The 20,522-nt window shown below is 39.5% G+C and overlaps 2 protein-coding genes and 1 long non-coding RNA gene across 4 annotated transcripts; 2 read left to right on the forward strand and 1 right to left on the reverse strand.

Annotated features, from left to right (window-relative positions):
- Positions 1 to 1,322: 1,322 nt before the first annotated feature.
- On the reverse strand, positions 1,323 to 4,557 carry LOC147870054 (uncharacterized). Of its 2 annotated transcripts, none has more exons than XR_015531670.1 (4): positions 4,082 to 4,557; positions 3,565 to 3,701; positions 3,288 to 3,480; positions 1,323 to 1,827 (listed from the first exon to the last, which is right to left on the reverse strand). It is a non-coding gene; the product is annotated as an uncharacterized LOC147870054 (long non-coding RNA). The 2 variants fall into 2 exon arrangements; XR_015531669.1 differs by having other exon boundaries at positions 1,323 to 1,534; positions 4,082 to 4,556.
- Positions 4,558 to 8,937: 4,380 nt separating this feature from the next.
- Positions 8,938 to 11,166, forward strand: LOC147870055 (acyltransferase GLAUCE-like). Its single transcript, XM_087336460.1, has 3 exons — positions 8,938 to 9,468; positions 9,799 to 10,384; positions 10,625 to 11,166. The coding sequence occupies exons 1-3, from the start codon at positions 9,004 to 9,006 to the stop codon at positions 11,005 to 11,007; spliced, it is 1,434 nt and encodes a 477-aa protein (XP_087192586.1). The 5' UTR covers positions 8,938 to 9,003; the 3' UTR covers positions 11,008 to 11,166.
- Positions 11,167 to 13,260: 2,094 nt separating this feature from the next.
- GUN5 (magnesium-chelatase subunit chlH, chloroplast, putative / Mg-protoporphyrin IX chelatase, putative (CHLH)) lies at positions 13,261 to 19,593 on the forward strand. The gene is made up of 7 exons (XM_087336472.1): positions 13,261 to 13,434; positions 13,698 to 13,765; positions 14,061 to 14,111; positions 14,219 to 15,500; positions 15,642 to 15,724; positions 16,268 to 18,070; positions 18,517 to 19,593. Exons 1-7 carry the CDS (start codon positions 13,350 to 13,352, stop codon positions 19,372 to 19,374), a joined length of 4,230 nt encoding a protein of 1,409 aa, XP_087192598.1. The 5' UTR covers positions 13,261 to 13,349; the 3' UTR covers positions 19,375 to 19,593.
- The last annotated feature ends 929 nt before the right edge of the window (positions 19,594 to 20,522 follow it).

Below are 20,522 nucleotides of genomic sequence, written 5' to 3' on the forward strand. Positions count from 1 at the left end.
GTGAGTTGAAAATGTGTATTAGCATGATGTGGATTACTACTTTACTCTTGAAGATCACCATTGCAAGATCAAGATCCGTATGCTATGCCGTGTGCAGAAATGTTCAATATGATGAGTATATGCTGTATCCTCTGAGAGTTTAATTTCAGATTGAAACCATATCTCATTCCAATGTCTCTATTGCAAATACATTCACTATTAGGAACTGTAACTTGGAAACATGTAAAATGCGATGAACATTCCAAATTTGGAGGGTGTTCATCGATATGGACTTTAAAGATTATCATTTGCAAGTTTAAAGTAATGTATGAGTTGAAAATGAGTATTAGCATGATCTGGATTATTACTTAACTCTTGAAGATCCCCATTGCAAGATCGAGATCGGTGTGCTATGCTATGCTGTGTACACTTGGTTATCATAGAACTGTTCAATATGATGAATATATGCTGTATTCTCTGAGATTTTAATTTAGGAAGTACACACGAATGACAGCTCACTTGGGTCAGAACATGGTAATATAGCCGAGAACCATAAGGCACCAGACATTTAATGGTGTAGATGGGGACAAATCAAACAGGCGTGTAGGCAAGCGTCATCTATTTGGCTCTAAAACAATATTAGCCAGTTGCAATGGAGAATGTTTTAACTTGCATAACCAACAACATAGTTTTTAAATACTTCATGAATATCTTGAAATCACTCATTGCAATGTCAGAACTGCCACTCTTGTATCAAATCATGTAACCATCACCAAACAATGGTCAGTTGCAATGGAGAATGTTTTAACTTGCATAGCCAAAAACATAGTTTTAAATACTTCAGGAATACCTTGAAATCACTTATTACAATGACAGAACTGCCACTCTTGTATCAATATCATGTAACCATCACCAAATAGAGATTTTTGTTTTTCAGCTCACAAGTGTAATTGTCAAAACATTGTATAGAACTAAGGCTCCGTTGCAATAAAACTCACATTAGTTGCAACTCTAAATCAAAGAAGCAGCATCTCCAAATTACGAGATAGTTCAAATCATGTTGTACTACGTAGTAATGAAATTGCACCAAATTCTAAATTTGAGGAACAACCCAAATGAGAGAGTTAAATCACATTGTACAACATAGTCATGAAATTACATCAAATTCCAAAATCATTTGAAGGACCACCCAAATTATCTACAACAGTAATTCTGTCTTCATTCAACTAAAACACAATGTGTAGTACAATTGGGAACCAACCCAAATGAGAGAGTTTAAATCATATTGTACAACATAGTCATGAGATTGCATCAAATTCCAAAATCGTTTGAAGAACCACTGCCTTTCACTGTAAAATGGGGGGTGGGGGATTTCATTCTTACCTTCTCTTTCCTTTCTGCTTTTTTCACTGCCTTGATTTTCTGCAATCATTTTCACATTTCAAATCACCAAGATACTTGTAATAACTTCATCAGCATCATCGTCAGTAGGTAACAATTCGCTATTGTCCAGCTTCCGAATAATTTGTTGTGTTGATCCAGCTACATAATCTCCCTTACCTGAATAAAAAATTCATGCATCATCATTGTCTTGCCCTCTGAGTCTTCTTGATCGCATAACTCTATCAGAAATGTCTTTAAATAGCTGTGATTATCTAAACTACTTTCACTTTCTACTTGTAAATATTCATCATCCTTATGAGGACCCATCAAATTGTGATATCCAGCTAGTTTATAAACGTTACTGGTTCCTCATCAGGAATGGCCTTCCATCTAAGTTGCTTTGCTCCTTGGTTTTTAAGTACATTTCCCTGAAATCCACATTGTTATTCCAATATGTCAGCACATCTGCAACCTGAATTAATGAAGAGAAAGAGAGTTTAATATTATGTGACCTCAGTCATAAGAGTGTTTAACACAAATGATGTTCCTGGGGAAAGGGGAACTCTCAAAACATAATAGATGCCATTGGAAGGAAATGGAAGGAAGTGACAGTGAAATGGAGGCAAAAAAAAGACGAAAAACTCATATCTTTACATCCCTTGTGAAGGTATACGGACCCAAATTTTGATAAACTGAATCAATACGTGAGAATATTAATAAAAACAAATAAGATTTGAAAAAAGAGAGATGTGGGGAGGGATAGGCTGCAGGCATTTGCATTGTATCTTAAACCATTGTCATAACAATATTTTTTATAAAGTAAAAAACTAAGCAATCACAACAATAAATGAGATCAAGTTTAATGAACAAATTTACATGTTTAAGGCATAGAACCTCCAGATCACCAAATTTCTTCATCAACGCAAATACTACTGTCTTTCTAATGTCAACCCTACTTTTGTTACACTTAATGTGTATCGTATGAAAGCTTTGGTCTGAACATACTTATATGAACCTCATTAAGTAACTGCTGGGTGTGAGCATACTTAGAATAGTATGAACCTAGTTAAGTAACTGTTGGCTTTGCAGCAACCTGTAGATATTGGTTATATAAACCATTCTACATCTTTGTAATCATAAACTCGTTTTTCCTAATCAACTGATATTTCCTTAAGTCTTCTAGGTGATCTTGCTGTGTGAGAGTTAATCTAAGATCCCTGCATTTTCTACAATTTTTATAGAGCTCGGCATTCTGCAAATCAAAATCAGTATTGAGTATTAAAAGCAATATTAAATGTGTTTCTAAATAACTAATATTGCACGTTTGTTAATAATTTCACGATGACGTACAAATTCTTCTTTAACATCTGAACATTTACACATTCCACGCTCCCTACATTTTTATGCTTACACATCTGATTTATAATGTTTATATCAGCTTATAATAACAATCAAATTCCTTAGATAATAAATGGCAAGCACACAAGATATTACTAGAATATATAACATCAATAATGTGATGAAAGAAAAAATACATTTCAGTGCATATTTGAGTTTGTAAAATTCATCAATATGGAAAAATAAACAAATTTGAAGTAAGATAGCATAACATAGACAGGCTCTTTTATTTAAAGAATATCGGCATTATATAGTATAATTTTGCAGAAATTATAAAATGCACTCGTAGCCACCACCACCACTCCCTAGATCCTCTTCTTATTTTTCTGCATCCTCTTCTACAAGAGGAGACATAGGTGTATGTCCCTTGGGGCTCTACACTAGTTTTTAGCCTCATTCTCAAGGAAGATAATAAGAATCTAGATAATCAAGTGTATCTGTTTGTCTGTCCCTCTATCAATCTATTTATGTACCCAAAAGCTTTTGATATGGAACCAAAAGCATTGTCTGAGAAGAGAAGATACGACCTTTTCCACAAGCGACCTGTTTCAATTCTTTACCTTTAGCATGGGCTTCATGTTGACAATGCATGGCATTTTCCAACTGATTCACGATTTCCATCATTTTCAAGTTCAATTTTGTAGTTTTTTCGATAGGTACACATTCAGCCCTTGCTTTGAATTGCTCATTCCTCAATATATCCAGTTCTTGAAAAAGAACCTAAAATACAAGAATACAATTCCAATAATTGCAATGAAGGCAAGCACATAACAACTTTTCTTCTGAAAAATAAGACTTCCTCACTGAATCTTGCTTTGATTCAAGGCTGTCGAGTTGCAAAGCCCCAGTCACACAAATGTTGTTTCATTTTATCTCTAGTTGCTTAATATCTCTGACCAATTGCTTTCATTCAGGGAAATGCTTTCATGCTGAATTTTGTACTGCAAATACGCAATCTACAAGAGAATTGAACTCAAAAGAGATCATATGCATGTGTTAATCTACAAGAAATCTGACAATTATCTCTATATTTTTTAACACTTTCATTTAACTCTTCCTATACGGATAGATATCTCATCCTCCGCCTTTTCCATATTGTTCAATAAATCATCAAGTGGCCCTATTTCATTGCATGTGTTTTGTGTAGCTTCTTTACGTGCCTTTTCTTTTTTTCATTGCTTTTGTCAAGTTGTTTGAACTTTATGATCTTCAAAACACATATTTTGACATACATATGGAATATCAAGCCTCTATTCATATTGATTAGAGAGTCTTTATTGCATATTTACAAATAATCATCAAGTCCTATATCCGTTATTACCTCCTCAACTCCTCGAGGAGTTTAAATTTACATTTAACCCATTGGAAAACCATATTGAATATCATGTCCATATTGGAAAAGTTTCTCCTGGTGATAGCTTCTTCCAAAAGAATCTCTGCCAATTTGATTTTCATTCTTATTTCGTAATCATTTATTCTTGGCCATTTCACCATGAAAAGTATTCTCCTCCTTTGCAAAGGAGTCCTCTTCTTGCCATGATTCACCTTTGAATATGATGAGTTCCCCCGGGGGAGCCGCTTCCGCTGTCATCATTATTATTAAACGCAGAAGAATCCTTCCTCGTCTCACTGCTCGTAGGCCTTTTGGTAGGAGAAGCAGGCACGCCTTACTCTGCATAATTAACTCCACAAGCTCCTAGGATTTCTGAACCACCATTCTCAGGGAAGAATCTGTGTGGAGAAGGCACACTAGCAAATGAAGCATCCGTCTCCATGGGGTCCTCCTTCCTGGAGGAAATGAAGGAAAAGAACTCGGAAATTAGAGGTGGGGCTTCTGAGATTTATTTACAGAAGCCTAAAACCCTAAACCCTAAACTCACAGGTCTCAGTCTTCTTTAGGGAGACACTTGTCAGGCAAATAATCCCATGATTGGTCGCCCAGTGTATAATGGCAGAAAGAGTTAATAAGGTTGTCTTGGTTGGCCTAAATAACCAAGAACCATGTGGCTTATGTGTAGATTGTTCGAGCTAGTAAGCCACTTACATGACCATAGAACCTTGTGGCTTATGTGTAGATTGTTCGAACTAGTAAGCCACTTACATGACCATAGAACCATCGGTCTATGTCTCAACACTTAACTATCTATCCCACCCATTGTTGCATTTTAGGTATGTGATCTGGTACCAGGAAGCTCAATCAGAGCCAAAGAAGAGCTCGATGTCTATTTGCATGCTTCTTGGACCATCACATATGACAAGTTTGAGAGACTCTTACAATACCTCGAGGTCGGTGTGTTGTTTATTTGGTCATCTTTCAACATGTTTTGCTTATGTTACGTTTATTCTTCTAGCCTTGTACTATTGTTTCATTAATTTATGAAAATATAAATATCAGAATGTTCATGAAACAAATTAATTAAATATACAAAACCAATAACCATTCTCCTAGGAAATTTGGCTGATAGGATGATTCTCATTGATCATTGGACTCAGCTAATCAAGCTTTACGAGATAATTAAATTAATTTATATTGGGTAGCATTGTACTTAGGAGGTATGTTTTTTATGAAGTGATAGCACATTAATTGCACTGATTTGGTTTTAAGTAGTTTACGTTAAAAGAATAATATTTTGATCATTTCCAAAATTCACATAGCTTATTCGGTGAAGTTTTTTGGGAGAGAGCAATTCGTGTAAGATTTCGATCATTTCCATAATTCACATAGATTATTTGCTGAACTTCTGGGGAGATTGAGTAACGACAGGTTTAAACTTTAAATGACTATAAATAAGTCCATTACTATCCAATTTCACCGACAAAATTAAATAAACAATAATAACACATTGCCAAGCAGTAAATAGCAAGAAGACAAAAAACATCAAGGTTTAAATGCAGTGAGTAACATTTGTATTTTACTATGCATGGTGATGTTAAATGAAATTCGTGAAGGTTCACATTTTATCTATGTTTCTCGCATTACGAAGATAAACATTGTGCACCTGTGAATCAACATGACATGTCTACTCCTGTATGTCACCCTCTAAAATCCACCCACTTACACACATACAAGTTGCTATGCAATGGATCAAATAATTAAAAAAAACCATTGTTGTAGGGGTAGAATTACAAGATGGGTGTCTAGTTTCACTTTATTCAGTTTACGTTGAGCCTAATTAATATGTACCTATTTGTATTGTTTGAAGAGGGCTTTCGCCAACGGTGACTACGGGGTGGAGTTATTTTTCTTTTTGAAAAATAGTAACTCATATTTTCTCATTGAATAAGCATGTGATTTCTGACATTTATAATATGATTATTCACTCGCGTGTAATAACTTTACCATTTATTGCAAGTGCCAAAATGTTAATTGACCTAACTATTTGGATGAATGGAAGGGTACGAAGTCTTCTAGTATAAATTCACCCTTCATATTCCAACACTCAAAACAATCCGCCTTGCCCCTCTCTTCGAGCTAGGCATTCATGAATTGAAACCAATGGTTGACCTGTTATGTATGCCAAGAAAGCTTTGAAGAGGCTACACATGAGAATATTTTGGCATGGACTACAATATCACTCTACTTAAAAACAAAGTAATTTGTTAGAATGGGGAATGCATACCTATGGGGCATTAACTTATGGGAATATGTTGTTTATTTGACTCTCTTCTTATATGGGCACCCACTTACTCCTTGTTATTGTCAAGGCAATTCAACAACTTTAAGCCTCCTATCATCAATCAAATACCAACGCTAGTGGATACATTTGAGAAACCACCTTGGAGGAGTAGATTTTGGAAATATTGTTATCAAGGTGAAAGAGCATCACATATGTAATTGCTTGATCTACCACGAGATATGTAAAGGACATAACAATGCCTCTTTGGAGGTTACTTTCGTGAAACTTGTGAAAATAATGGAAATGGATATCAAAGATGAGATGGATGGAGTCATTGAAATAGGTGGAGGGGGATGCTCTTATGTATGATTCGGAAGAAGTCCATTTCTTTTTATGTGATGGATGGTGTCATGAAGCACTGTTGATGTGCACGCAACATGTGGAAGGTTATTAGATGCATATAAATTGTTCGAAGGACCGAGATCCCTCAAAGTGGGTGTTGATCGCATGGTTGTACATGATGGCATGTTCATACATGTTGGAATCATGGATTGAGGCATACAAAATGACCTCTATACCATAATGCTTTGATTGAGTTTTACGTTGAATATGGAAATAGAGGATGCTTGGTCATTGTATATGTGGGGGTATATTGGATGCATGTGATGACCCAAAGGTGGTATCGGGAGATGTTGAATATGAACATGATAAGGAAGATTGATTTGGTTTGAACATATGCAAATTCATGGTATGTTTCAACTATTGAGGAAGTGTTCAATAAAGTCTATTGAAAGAAGGATTCATGGCTAGCAATTGTCTTATTCAAGACGGGTTGGGGAAGGATAATCATCTCCTTTCCATCATTTTGTATTTTGTAACTGATATGGTTTTTTTAAACTAATGGAAGGATATGTTTAAAAAAGAAGAAGATGTTTGAGTTTGTTATTCCTAATAACAAAAGAGAACGAGGAGAAAGAAATAAAAATGGTTGGAGAACTTTTAGCATTCTACTTGATTACGAAGACAAGCATCACTCCTCCGACCATTTCAAGTTCTAATGTATATGTGGAAACTCTAAATTATTGGAGAATCATTCGACCAACTTATTCTTTTTATGGTTATCAATGCCTCTTTCTTTTCTGGGAAGCTAGAAATGATGGTACAAGGAAACCCATGGTCCACAATTAGGAAAATCCACAATATATAATCATCCCACGAATTCCAGAAGATACCACTAGAATGGCCAGCCAAATTGCGAATTAAATAGTTCCATGGAGTAGAATAGAAGAAGTAAGATATATGGGCATATATTTTTGTTTTTGCTTGTTGTAAGAGAGAGTTAGAGATAGAGATTATATACCGAAAGACAATAAATTCTGTTCAGTTTGGTTTGTACGAGACAAATGTGCAAGTACATGTAAAAGTTTGAATCAATCAATCAATATCATGAATGGGAGAGTGAGTGGGATATCTCAAGTATCCATCTCATTAATGCTAAGGCATCTCCTCTTACACTAATAGGGCAACGGTGGAATTTTACATCAAATAAAGTGTGTTAACAACAAGCTAACACACAAGTGCGTTATGGTCGAGGTTGATATATCAATAAAGAACAACCCTATACATTGTATTCAGAATCCTACATAATAGACTTGGAGGGGGGGGGGGTCATGAATAAGATAGATCAACCAACAACCATTGCTTAATCACGAAGATCATTGTTTGGCACACTATGTACTTCCATTGGCCTCAAGACATTTCCAACATGGATCGATCTAGGACGGATATTTTCAAAAGCTATGAAATTACATCTCTACGAACACACTGCAATCTTTTAAGGTCTCATAATCAAGTATCGTTGTAGTTCACTTTCATAAAATGCCACGCCACAACGAGAATAGTAGTGAATAGATATGTAGGAGTAATTTGTTTTGGTTTCCTCATTGCCATATAGAGTTCCGTCAAGCTTTCGATAAAAATGGACCTACTAATGAAGCGAGGATGATGCCACGTAGTTTAATCGTTCCATTTCACTTCATTTTCTCGTAGATCAAGCAAGCAAACTATTGTGGAGTCCCATGGCGTGGAGATTAAGGATGGCGTGGCGGGAGACATGTGAAAGGATTAGGGACTCGGAACGTGTCAACGAGATCCCCACCCACTGGGTCTAGACGGACGGACGGACGGATGGACGTGGCCGGGTTTGAGGGTTTAGGGTTTAGGCCCTAGGGTTTACAGAACACCGACGACGACGTTGACGGAGGATAACTCCATAAACTACGTATTTACGTATTTATTTGATTCGAAATAATTTTGGCGACATTCCATTATTTTCGCGGCGACTGGTTAGGTGAGAAAAAATCAAATAAATTCAAACCAAAAAACAAAGGAGCAGGCGACAGAGAGACAGATCAGAGAAAGACTCTGAGAGAGCTGGCCATCGCCATCGCTCATCACACAGAATATCGAAGGAAGCTAACGCCCCCTTTAACTCACCGCTCGCCGTATGCGCATTCGCCTATCATCTTCATCACCATCGCCATAGCCTCACAGTGTGAAGCACTGCACAGGCTTGCGATCATCTCTAACTGAAATCTAGAGAACCATCTTTTCCATCGCTGTCTCCATGGGCTCTCAAGGTGAAGCTTCACCATCCCCTCTCCCTCTCAAATTATCTCCCATCGAAACCATCCTTCCATCTCAAAACACAGACTCGACTCCCATCCCGCTCTCTCTGATCGACCACTGCCTTGCCTACGTCGTGGACACAGTCTACTTCTATCCTAAGCCTATCGAAGGTTGCCACCATCGCCACGAGCTCGTCCCCAAGCTTCGCCAAGCCCTCTCGGAGATACTCGTCCCTTATCATTTCCTTGCGGGGAGGCTAGCTCAGAACCCCAGCAATGGGATGTTAGAGCTGGATTGTGGGAGGCAGGGAGCCGTCTTTGCCTCGGCCTCCTGCGAGCTAGCTATGGCCGACCTCGGAGACGTCACATTCCCTAACCCTGCATTTCGTGGCTTGGTCCTGCAGCCACCTCTGCAGAACGCCGGCGCTGCCAAGATGACAGACGCCCCCCTCCTCATGATGCAGGTAAAAAAAGTATTTACATATATACGTAGATTCATGGGACTGTGAGAGGGCTATACATATATACTTAGTTCCCAATCTTTCTTCTCCTCCACAATTCTCTCAGAAATCCATGGAAGCTCCTCGGAGCTATATGTACGTAGTTTAGCCATTGCTTCTCTAGGAGCAAACTGATCTCCACTCACTCTGAGAAGTTATGCGTCCTATGGTTCCTCCGTGTAACCTCCATCTCCGTCTCTTGTCGTTCGTTCGTTTTTTCCGAGTACTTGGCCACACCACACACAGTTGCTCTGACATGAGAAGTAAATATAACCATGATTGATTGTTTTGCAGGTAACAGAGTTCAAGTGTGGTGGCTTCACCATCGGTTTCTCCATGAATCATGCTGTTTTCGACGGGCAAGGTGCCTTGGAGTTCGTCATGAACTTTGCGTCTCTGTGCAGGGGAGATGGGCTGGTTCTCGAGCCGAGGCCCCATGACCGAGCTCTCCTCATGCCCCGAAACCCTCCTCGAGTCTCATTCCAACACCCGGAGGTCATCAAGCCCTGCGACATCCCCAAGGATAACCCATTCACCACCGCCGACCTTGCAGACCTCGACTTCTCTGCCATGAAGCTCTCACAGTCCCACGTCTTCAAGAGCTTCCCTGTTTCTGCAGACATGCTCAACAAGCTGAAGCAAGCTGCCTTGACGAAGCCCCGCGATAAAGATGCCGTTAACGGTGATACTAATGGTGATGGCTATGGGTCCGTTCATGTTACCAAGTGCTCATCTTTCGACGCCATCGCTGCGCACGTGTGGCAAGCACGCACGAAAGCCATCGACACAGGCAACTCGGATGAATCCACCCCTGCCAAAGCTCTGTTTGCTGTTGATATCCGGAAGCGAGTCCAGCCCCCGCTTCCTGCTGGATTTGTGGGTAATTTGTTCTCTCCACACCCCTCCCTATCCCTACCTCTGTCTCTCCATTTGTGGAACCGGAAGAACCTCTGCGTGATCTTTTTGTCCAGAATCTAGTGTAATTGGAAGCTTGATCTTGTCCATAGATTGTGTGAATGAATTCCATCTTTGAGTTTCTGTTTGATGCATTTTGTTCGGATATGTACCAAAGCATAACCGGGTAGCATATTTTTTTTTGTTTCATTGGGGGAACCTGCAGGGAATGCGATTCTCTCAGGATTTGCAAGTGTACCTGCGAAGGCACTGAAGGAAGGCAGCTTGGGTTATGCCGTGAAGAAGATACAAGAGGCCGCTGACACCCTCACCGATGAGTACATTCGGTCGGCCATTGATTTTGGTGCCGTCCATGGTGGCGGAGTCCCGAACCTTCCGGGCGGGATCTTCTTGTCCGCATGGTGGAAGCTCCCCTTCTTCCTAATCGACTTCGGCTTTGGGAAGCCTGTCTATGCTGGCCCTGTCATCAATGCCATGGTAGAATTTGTTCTGCTCCTGTCCAATGGCACCCAAGAAGGTCTCAATGTCTACATTGCCCTTGAACCTCCCCAAATGGAGAAGTTTGAAAGACTCTTGTATGAGATCTAAGGCTTTTTATTATTAGATTTTTGCTGGAGGCTCTGCGTCTATCTCTCTTTTGTCTTTTGTAGGCTTTGCATTTTGATGGTTTGAGTGGCATTGGTTTATTATGTTGCCGAATCATCAAACGAGTCGAATTCAATCAATAATAGTATTCTTTTTTGGTGGATTCCATGGAGATAAAATATTTGTAGATGATTTATGAACCGTTTTTGGGGCTTTTGATTTGTTCTCGATTACCGACAGTATGTATTAATATTCATATTATACTAAACCCTTATTAGAAAGGAGCGCAGCATGGAAAATTGGTTCCTTATGGAGATCTAAAGATTGTAAAACAAAACATGAATGGAGTACATACTAGATTAGGTAAATCCCCTCTATTGTTAATCTAACGTGTAGAACTTGTAGAGAGAGATCTTATTATGTTAGTCATAGGTCAAACATGATGACCCCACGGGACAAGAAAAATGCATGTGAAAGTTAGCAGCGGCTATTAAGAACCTTTTTCTAAGCTATTAAATTTAAATAAATAGGATAGGAGGAACCCAATCCTCTTGATCATTCTCAAATGGCAATCATTGAAATTTAGCAAAGTTACCACCATTGTCCAATATTGGTAGATATTAGGATGGGTAGTGTTCGTGGCGCTGAAAGCTTAGCTTGTATGTTTCACTTGCATGTTTCACCATCGGAGTCTATGGGTAATGTGTCTATGTGTGTAGCTAGGCCTATTATGTACACATATTTTCAAGCCCTTGGAATAGGTCTGCCTATTTAAAAGATTCTCCATCCATCGTTTTTATGATCATGATAGTGCATGCTCATAGCATTCCCCCTATATCACATTAATCCCTTTCAAAATACCCTTCTCTTATGTTTTGTGAATATTAGTGATGACCTTCACCTAAGTTATGCATACATAACAACTCTCTCAACGCGGATGGACACTATGGCTTTGATAGAAATGTGTGCAACTATGGGGTTGGGTTGAAGATATGTGGAAAGCATAGTTGAATGTGATCAAAGGCATCACATTATACCAACGTGTGATACTCAGAACTCTCAAACTTTTAGAACAAAATGTGCATAGTCAATTAGCCTCATCACCTTTGCCTCAATTAAATGCCTTGTCTCAAATTGAAGCTTATGTGAACTAAGTTGCATGAAGCTAATGGTTTTGGATGGTAGACATGTATGAGAAAAATGTAGTTAGTTGACTTGGTGACTTTGTTTTTGAGAAATAGCATCATGGATTGAACATCTATACTCCATAAGGCAATTATAGAAAATTGGCGAGCTTAATGAAATTTGTGTATGAGCTACTTAAAAATGGCTTAATTGCAGGGTGGTATTACCAAGACACAAAAATATGGTCTCATATATATATATAAGAGAGAGAGAGAGAGAGAGAGAGAGAGAGAGAGAGAGAGATCTAAAGTTGTCTAATCTAGAGGAGAGGATTACATGTTAAACCCCTACATCCTACACCATCATATTTTAAAGGGTAATGGCAAAGCACAAAAATGTCCCCTAACTTGTGGGGTATTGTACAAGAATAATCATAAGATGTAGTAAAAGATAAACTCATCATAGTAAATTCTTAGAATGCGAGGGGATTCATTAAGTATGTAAAAAACTAAGGGTGTTTAGTAGTTACGTCCCCCCTTTTTCCCTTTGTATAAGTGATATGAAACTTACTTGTACGGGTCAATATACATGGCTTACCATGAGCCAACACGATGAGAAAACAAGATGTGGTACAAGCATGATGCAACAAAAGATTGATGGGGGGAGGGGGTGCAGGCCCAATACGATGAGAGGTTGATAGTGTTTATTTGGTTATTTATTTTTTACTGGCATATGAATGAATGAGACTAGAGAGGCAGATGAAGGGCCAACAACGAGAAGTGTGTGGGTGTGGGTGTGTCCTCCCCCATAGGGTGTCCAAAACCTTAGGACTAGAAAAGTTTGTTCTTTTGGGGTGGGGGATATTTTTTTGGTTTGTGTGGTTCTGATGGTCTTTGCTTGTCAAATAAATTAAAAAACAAAAACAAAAAAAACCTAAAGTTACTGAAGCAAAACAGAATGAAAGAAAAATGTGAAATTTAATATTTATTTTGTTGGTGGTAGAGGAACGAAGCAAGCCAGTGACCGCCCAATGGGAACACGCCACGTGTATGACCCTATCCATCCTCCTCTCTATTTCTTCCTCTTCGATTTCTTCTTCTTCGATTTCCTTTCATCTTCTCTGCTCTCCCTCCCTCCGCTCTGTGTCTCTCTCTACAGAGCCTCCAACTAGAACACTGCGTTTCCCTCTTTCTTTTGGCTGAGCTTTGTTTCGTCGAGCTATGGCGCCCGTGCTGGCCCCATCCTATCAGCTGTGTTGTGTTCCCTATCGCCAGAACTCTAGACCCATCATGTCTTCTCTACCAGGTACATCTCTCTCTCTCTCTCTCTCTCTCTCTCTCTCTCTCTCTCTCTCTCTCTCTTTCTCTATGTGTTCTCTCTATTTCTCTGTTCCTCCCTAATGCTCTGTTTCTATATCTCTGCTTATTCTCTCCAAATCTCTGCCTATTCATTCTCATGCTCTGTTGATCTCTCCTTCTCTCCAATACTCTGCCTGTTTGTTTTCTCTCCCCCCCATACCTCTCATTATGTAAACCCTAATTATCTTTTACTTTTGTTATTACCTGTAGGAATTTCTCGAGCATTCTATGAGGGTTTGCGTCAATCCAACAATGTGGATTTATTAATGGGCACCCTGGTGAGCTATTCGAACTCAATAAAAAAATTGGCGATTTTTTTTAGCTCGTAAGCTCAAAAAATTCAGAAAAATTGGTCATTTTTTAGCTCTAAATGTTCATGCAATTCAGGCACCTGGGTTGTTTTTTGAGCTCATAAATCTTGTAGTTCAGAAATTTCGCTCATTTTTGAGGTCAAAATAATGCCCACACTATACAGGCCATTTTTGAGCTGAAAAGTTATCACAGCAAACATTTTGTCATTGTTTTGAGCTCATGAAGTGAACCTAACTTCCTCTTTTATATGTGAACGTATAGGAACACCGCCTTCTTCCTAAATCTAGCCTCGGATGCCGAGCTTTCCGACAGGTATAAAATAATGAGGAAACTATCCTTTCTTCTCCATATTTCTTCATTTCAATCTTTTGATTCTTTCAGTACTTTAACATTGTAATGATGTCTTTTCCACTAAATAGACCACGTCAGCTGTGCTTGCTGGTGAAGAGAGTGTTATTGGCCAGGGTATGTTCACACAGACTCGTCCCGATGTTAGAAGGGTCTCTCCCCAAGGGAAAAACCCTAATGTAACGGTTGTGAAAGTTGTATATGTGGTCTTGGAAGCACAATATCAATCCTCACTCTCTGCTGCCGCAAATAACATCAATAGAACAAGCAAATCAGTGAATTTTGAACTAGTTGGCTACCTTTTAGAAGAATTGAGAGATAGCGCCAACTATGAGATGTTCAAGAAAGATATGGCTGAAGCTAATATCTTCATAGGATCACTCATCTTTGTTGAGGAGCTTGCCCAAAAAGTGAAAGCTGTAGTTGATGTTGAAAGGGAACGGCTGGATGCTATCCTTGTCTTCCCTTCCATGCCTGAAGTGATGAGGCTCAATAAGCTTGGTACGTTCGATTTATCTCAACTTGGGCAATCAAAGAAGAGTTCTTTGTTTAAAGCTTTGAAAAAAAATGGTAACTTTGAGGAGAATCTGCTGAAGATCGTCCGCACTCTACCCAAGTTGTTGAAGTTACTACCTCTTGATAAAGCACAAGATGCTCGAAGATATGTGATGAGCCTTCAGTTTTGGCTAGGAGGATCCTCGAGCAACCTCGAGAATTTCCTTAAGATGATAGCTGGAGCATATGTTCCTGCTCTCAAGGCGACTGGCCTCGACTACGATGACCCTGTCACTTTCATTGATGTTGGGATCTGGCATCCAATGGCCCCTCGGATGTTCGACGATGTGGGTGAGTACATGAATTGGTATGGCACAAGAAGAGATGCCAATGCAAAGCTTAAGAGCCAAGATGCACCCGTCATCGGACTCATATGCCAGAGAAGCCACATTGTCACAGGTGATGATAGCCACTATGTCGCAGTTGTAATGGAGTTGGAATCAAGGGGTGCAAAAGTGATTCCGATCTTCTCTGGAGGGCTTGACTTCTCTGGGCCTGTTCAGAGGTTTTTCTGTGATCCTGGAACTAAGAAGCCATTGGTGCAATCAGTAGTTTCTCTAACAGGATTTGCTCTTGTTGGCGGTCCAGCTAGTCAAGATCATCCTCGGGCGATTGAGGCTCTTCGTAACCTTGGTGTTCCGTATCTTGTAGCTCTCCCACTTGTGTTCCAATCTACTGATGACTGGTTAGGTAGCAGCCTAGGATTGCATCCTGTACAAGTGGCATTGCAGGTTGCTCTTCCTGAACTTGATGGAGGACTTGAGCCCATTATATTTGCCGGTCGTGATGGTCGGACAGGTTCGTTGAAAGTTTCTTTTTCTTGACCATTCACTATTTTAAAATTTGGCTTCCAGGCGGCCATATGTAGGAAAGCTTCATGTTATTTTGTTAGAAGATATATTTTGTTGTTTGAGTGACTTGGATCCTGGTTATATGTAGGGAAATCGCATGCTTTACATAAGCGTGTTGAGCAGCTATGTACCCGGGCTATCAGGTGGGCTGAACTCAAAAGGAAAACAAAGGTATGTTGATTGTTCTTTTGGCCCTTCAGTTAGTGATCCTTTATGTCCTGCTATGGATCCCTTAGATACTCTCCTTCGCTACTAGAATAATTCTGACAAAAGAAAGCACTGATGATCTTGTAAAACTATATAGACATTAACAAAATGATAACTAAGGTACAGTTGCTACTTTTAGGTCCAATAATTCTAATCGTGTCAGATAGTATGAATCTTGACAAAAATGTATTGTATAGTTGCTTCTTTTGTATGGATCTTGAACATCCACTAAGGTATATGTACTCCTTTTAGCCTACTACAAGTGATCTTTTAAATTATATGGATGTTGACAAAAACTAAGGTATAGAATTAAGTTGTATGAATACTGACTAAAAATTAGGATAGGTTCTAGATATCCTGTAATATTGTACAGATAATGAGGTATAGAATTAAGTTGTATGAATACTGACTAAAAACTAGGATAGGTTCTAGATATCCTGTAATATTGTACAGATATTGACTAACCTGCTATGGACATTGAATAACTGCTGCTTATATTTTTTCCAGGCTGAGAAGAAGCTTGCTATCACTGTGTTTAGTTTTCCTCCTGACAAAGGAAACGTGGGAACTGCTGCCTACCTTGATGTATTTGCTTCAATATTCAGTGTGCTCAAAGGGCTGAAGAAAGATGGATACAATGTCGAGGGTTTGCCTGAAACAGCACAAGGTCTCATAGAGGAGATCATCCATGACAAAGAAGCAAAGTTTAACAGTCCTGACTTGAACATTGCATACAAAATGCCAGTCCGGGAATATGAAAGGCTTACTCCGTACTCGAAATTACTGGAGGAGAATTGGGGGAAAGCACCTGGTAATCTTAATTCTGATGGGCAAAATCTTCTCATTTATGGTAAGCAATTTGGCAATATATTCATCGGCGTACAACCCACATTTGGCTATGAAGGCGATCCGATGAGGTTGCTCTTTGCAAAATCTGCTAGTCCTCACCATGGATTTGCAGCCTATTACACTTTCGTAGAGAACATATTTGGAGCTGATGCACTTCTCCATTTTGGAACTCATGGCTCATTGGAGTTCATGCCTGGAAAGCAAGTTGGAATGAGTGATGTTTGCTACCCAGACAGCTTGATTGGAAATATTCCAAACATCTACTATTATGCTGCCAATAACCCATCTGAGGCCACTATTGCAAAGCGGCGGAGCTATGCTAACACTATTAGTTACCTTACCCCTCCAGCAGAGAATGCGGGTTTGTACAAAGGGCTGAAGCAACTCAGCGAGCTGATATCCTCCTACCAATCCTTGAAAGATTCAGGTAGGGGTGAACAGATTGTTAGCAGTATTATAAGTACGGCAAGGCAATGTAATCTTGACAAAGATGTACAACTTCCTGAAGAGGGGGCGGAGCTAACCGCTGATGAGAGGGATGGGATAGTTGGGAAAGTATATGGAAAAATCATGGAGATTGAGTCTAGGCTTTTACCATGCGGTCTGCACATTATTGGTGAGCCACCAACTGCAATGGAAGCAATAGCAACTCTTGTTAACATTGCTGCCTTGGATAGGGCAGATGATGGTATCTTTGGACTGCCGACAATTCTGGCTGAGTCCATTGGCAGAGATATCGAGGAGATCTACAGGAACAACAATAATGGAGTTCTTGAGGATGTTGAGCTTTCGAAAGAGGTCACGGATGTGTGCCGAGCTGCAATCACAGCATTTGTAGAGGAGACAGTTAACAAGAATGGTCAGGTAGTTAATGTCATGGACAAGCTAGGGTCTCTCTTTGCTGTTCCAAAGAAGGCCCCATGGGTTTCTGTGGTTCAAAAAACCCAATTCAAGAATGCTAGTAGGGAGAAGATGAGAACACTCTTTGAGTTCTTGGGTGAGTGCTTAAAACAAGTTGTGGCCAATTATGAAGTTTCAAGCTTGGAAGATGCATTAGAAGGGAAGTATGTAGAACCTGGACCTGGTGGAGATCCGATCCGGAACCCTAAAGTTTTGCCCACTGGAAAGAACATTCACGCCCTTGATCCACAATCTATACCGACTGTTGCTGCGATGCAATGTGCAAAGACAGTGGTAGATAGGTTGTTAGAAAGGCAAAAAACAGAGAATGGAGGAAAATTCCCCGAGACCATTGCACTTGTATTATGGGGAACTGATAACATAAAGACTTATGGTGAATCACTTGCACAAGTGTTGTGGATGCTAGGTGTGGAACCAAAGCCTGATGCCCTTGGACGTGTCAACAAGGTGGAGCCTGTGCCTCTTGAAGAATTAGGGCGACCTAGAGTAGATGTGGTTGTGAATTGCTCTGGAGTCTTCAGAGATCTCTTCATCAATCAGGTATGGGTTTTAACAAGAAAACCGGGAATTTACTACGAACTCTATGCTAACTTTAATGAAGCGGGAAAAGAGTTAGCTCAATATCTATTACTTACGGATTTTGTAAAATAAATATTCACCCAATCATCTATATTCAGGGAATCCTTGAGGTTCCTTATTTTTAACTCAAAGATTCCTGTTCTGGTGTGAGACCCCTCCTAAGATCATATCACACAACAAACAATTCGGTCTCATCCATAAAATGTGTCCCAGGAAAAAAATACTTGCTTCAGGTTTTGGGTCAAGGTTTTAGATTTTAGGGTATAACCTTTATAAGCTTCCCATTTGTGTATGAGCTCCTCAGGATCATATTAAGAATGGACAGTTTGTTCTCCATCCACGAAATGTGCCCCATTTATAATTTTGAAATAAACTGAGTTCTTATTTTATGTCCTCTTGTTTTGCAGATGAATCTGCTTGATAGAGCTGTGAAAATGGTTGCGGAACTAGATGAGCCAACCGAGATGAACTTTGTAAGGAAACATGCCTTAGAGCAAGCGGAGAAGGCTGGCATTCCACTAAGGGAGGCAGCAACTCGTATATTTTCAAATGCATCAGGTTCATACTCGGCAAATATAAGCTTAGCTGTGGAGAACTCATCATGGGAAGGCGAGCAACAACTTCAAGAAATGTATTTGAAGAGGAAATCATTTGCATTCAACTCAGATGCACCTGGCAGCGGAATGGAAGAGAAAAGACAAGTTTTTGAGATGGCCCTTGCCACGGCTGACGCAACGTTTCAAAACCTCGATTCATCAGAGATCTCGCTAACTGATGTGAGTCACTACTTCGATTCCGATCCAACTAAACTTGTCCAAAACCTAAGGAAAGACAAGAAGAAAGTGAGCTCTTACATTGCCGATACCACCACAGCGAATGCACAGGTGAGGAGCTTAGCTGAGACTATGCGTCTTGATGCAAGAACGAAAATGCTCAACCCTAAGTGGTATGAGGGCATGCTAAGAAGTGGGTATGAAGGTGTGAGGGAGATAGAGAAGAGACTTACTAACACGATGGGATGGAGTGCTACCTCTGGGCAGGTGGACAATTGGGTTTATGAGGAAGCTAACTCCACGTTCATTGCAGATGAGGCTATGCAAAAGAGGCTTCTTGATACCAACCCTAACTCATTCCGGAAGCTCGTTCAAACATTCCTAGAGGCAAACGGCCGTGGGTATTGGGATACATCTGAGGAAAACATTGAGAAGCTCCGACAACTCTATGCGGAAGTTGAAGATAGAATTGAAGGAGTAGATAAAGCCTAATTGTAGAGGGAGTTTATCCCTCTATAAAGCTCAACAAGCTCAAGTTGAGATTGTGAGAGATAGAGAGAGGAGATCCATGATCGGCAGTACCCCGTCATCCCTCTTTCTTCTTCAATTATTGTCTTGTAATTCTTTTCATCTCATAACATTTCTTTGATTTACCCCTTGTAGATGATTTCTCCATTTCTTCAATAATCAAACAATTTGGCATTTTCTCAATTCCCATCTTTGGCATTTTCAGAAAGCCAAGTTTGTCTACTTTGTATTAATGTTACCATCAATATTCATCCTTGTAAGAAAGCATGTTTGCATTTGAGATCGACTTGATATGGATACAGATATACATGTATTCTACAGATAGGTATATATATGTTGACTTTTCAAATGAGATTGACATGTAACCATTACTTGATTTTGTTTAGCAGTCGTGTTTGGTAGTGCTCAAACTGCACATTCAGTCTTAGTGATGATGGACATTTGTCGTGGGGACAGTTAATTAACTCCCTCTATCTTAGGCAGACTTTGTAGGGACAACGATCATTAAGTTATTTGAGCTAGGTGCTTATGCGCCCTCATAATAACGAATAACTTAGCATTGATCTCTTAGTTAACTTGATGAAGAGGAGAATTTGACACTTTCAGAGTACAAGAGAGTAATACATAAACTTATTTGTGGATGGTTGGGGAGAGTGTATCAAGAAGCGAGTTAGGCTAAGCTTAGATCTCTCTCTCTCTCTCTCATAAGGATATACAATAAGTATAGGATTCTCTTAACCAATTGTCTTCACTAACAACAATGTTGAACAAAAAGCTTTTTTTTCCTGAACCAACCTCATATTCATGTTAGACGCCTTATGCAGACTGAGGGTAATGACAGACCAATCATTGCGTACCCATGATGAAGTAATATACTCCCCTTACACTAAGGGTCAAATGAATCTTACACAACTAAAATGAAGGGTCACTGGTTAATGGTGACTAATTAAAGAACCACTAGTTAAAGGTAACTAATTAAAGGACCACGAATTAAAGATTACTTTTGTTGCAATGGCCAAATTATAAAACGGTTCTCTTGAGCTATCAAGTTCTTCATTGATTATCTACAGCCAAATTATAGAATAATAACGTCTGAATGAAATTCTTGATCC

Source organism: Azolla caroliniana, unplaced genomic scaffold, assembly GCF_043228905.1.
Source record: "Azolla caroliniana isolate FFs.n. ecotype wild unplaced genomic scaffold, voAzoCaro1.0.p SCAF_1, whole genome shotgun sequence".
NCBI lineage: Eukaryota > Viridiplantae > Streptophyta > Polypodiopsida > Salviniales > Salviniaceae > Azolla > Azolla caroliniana.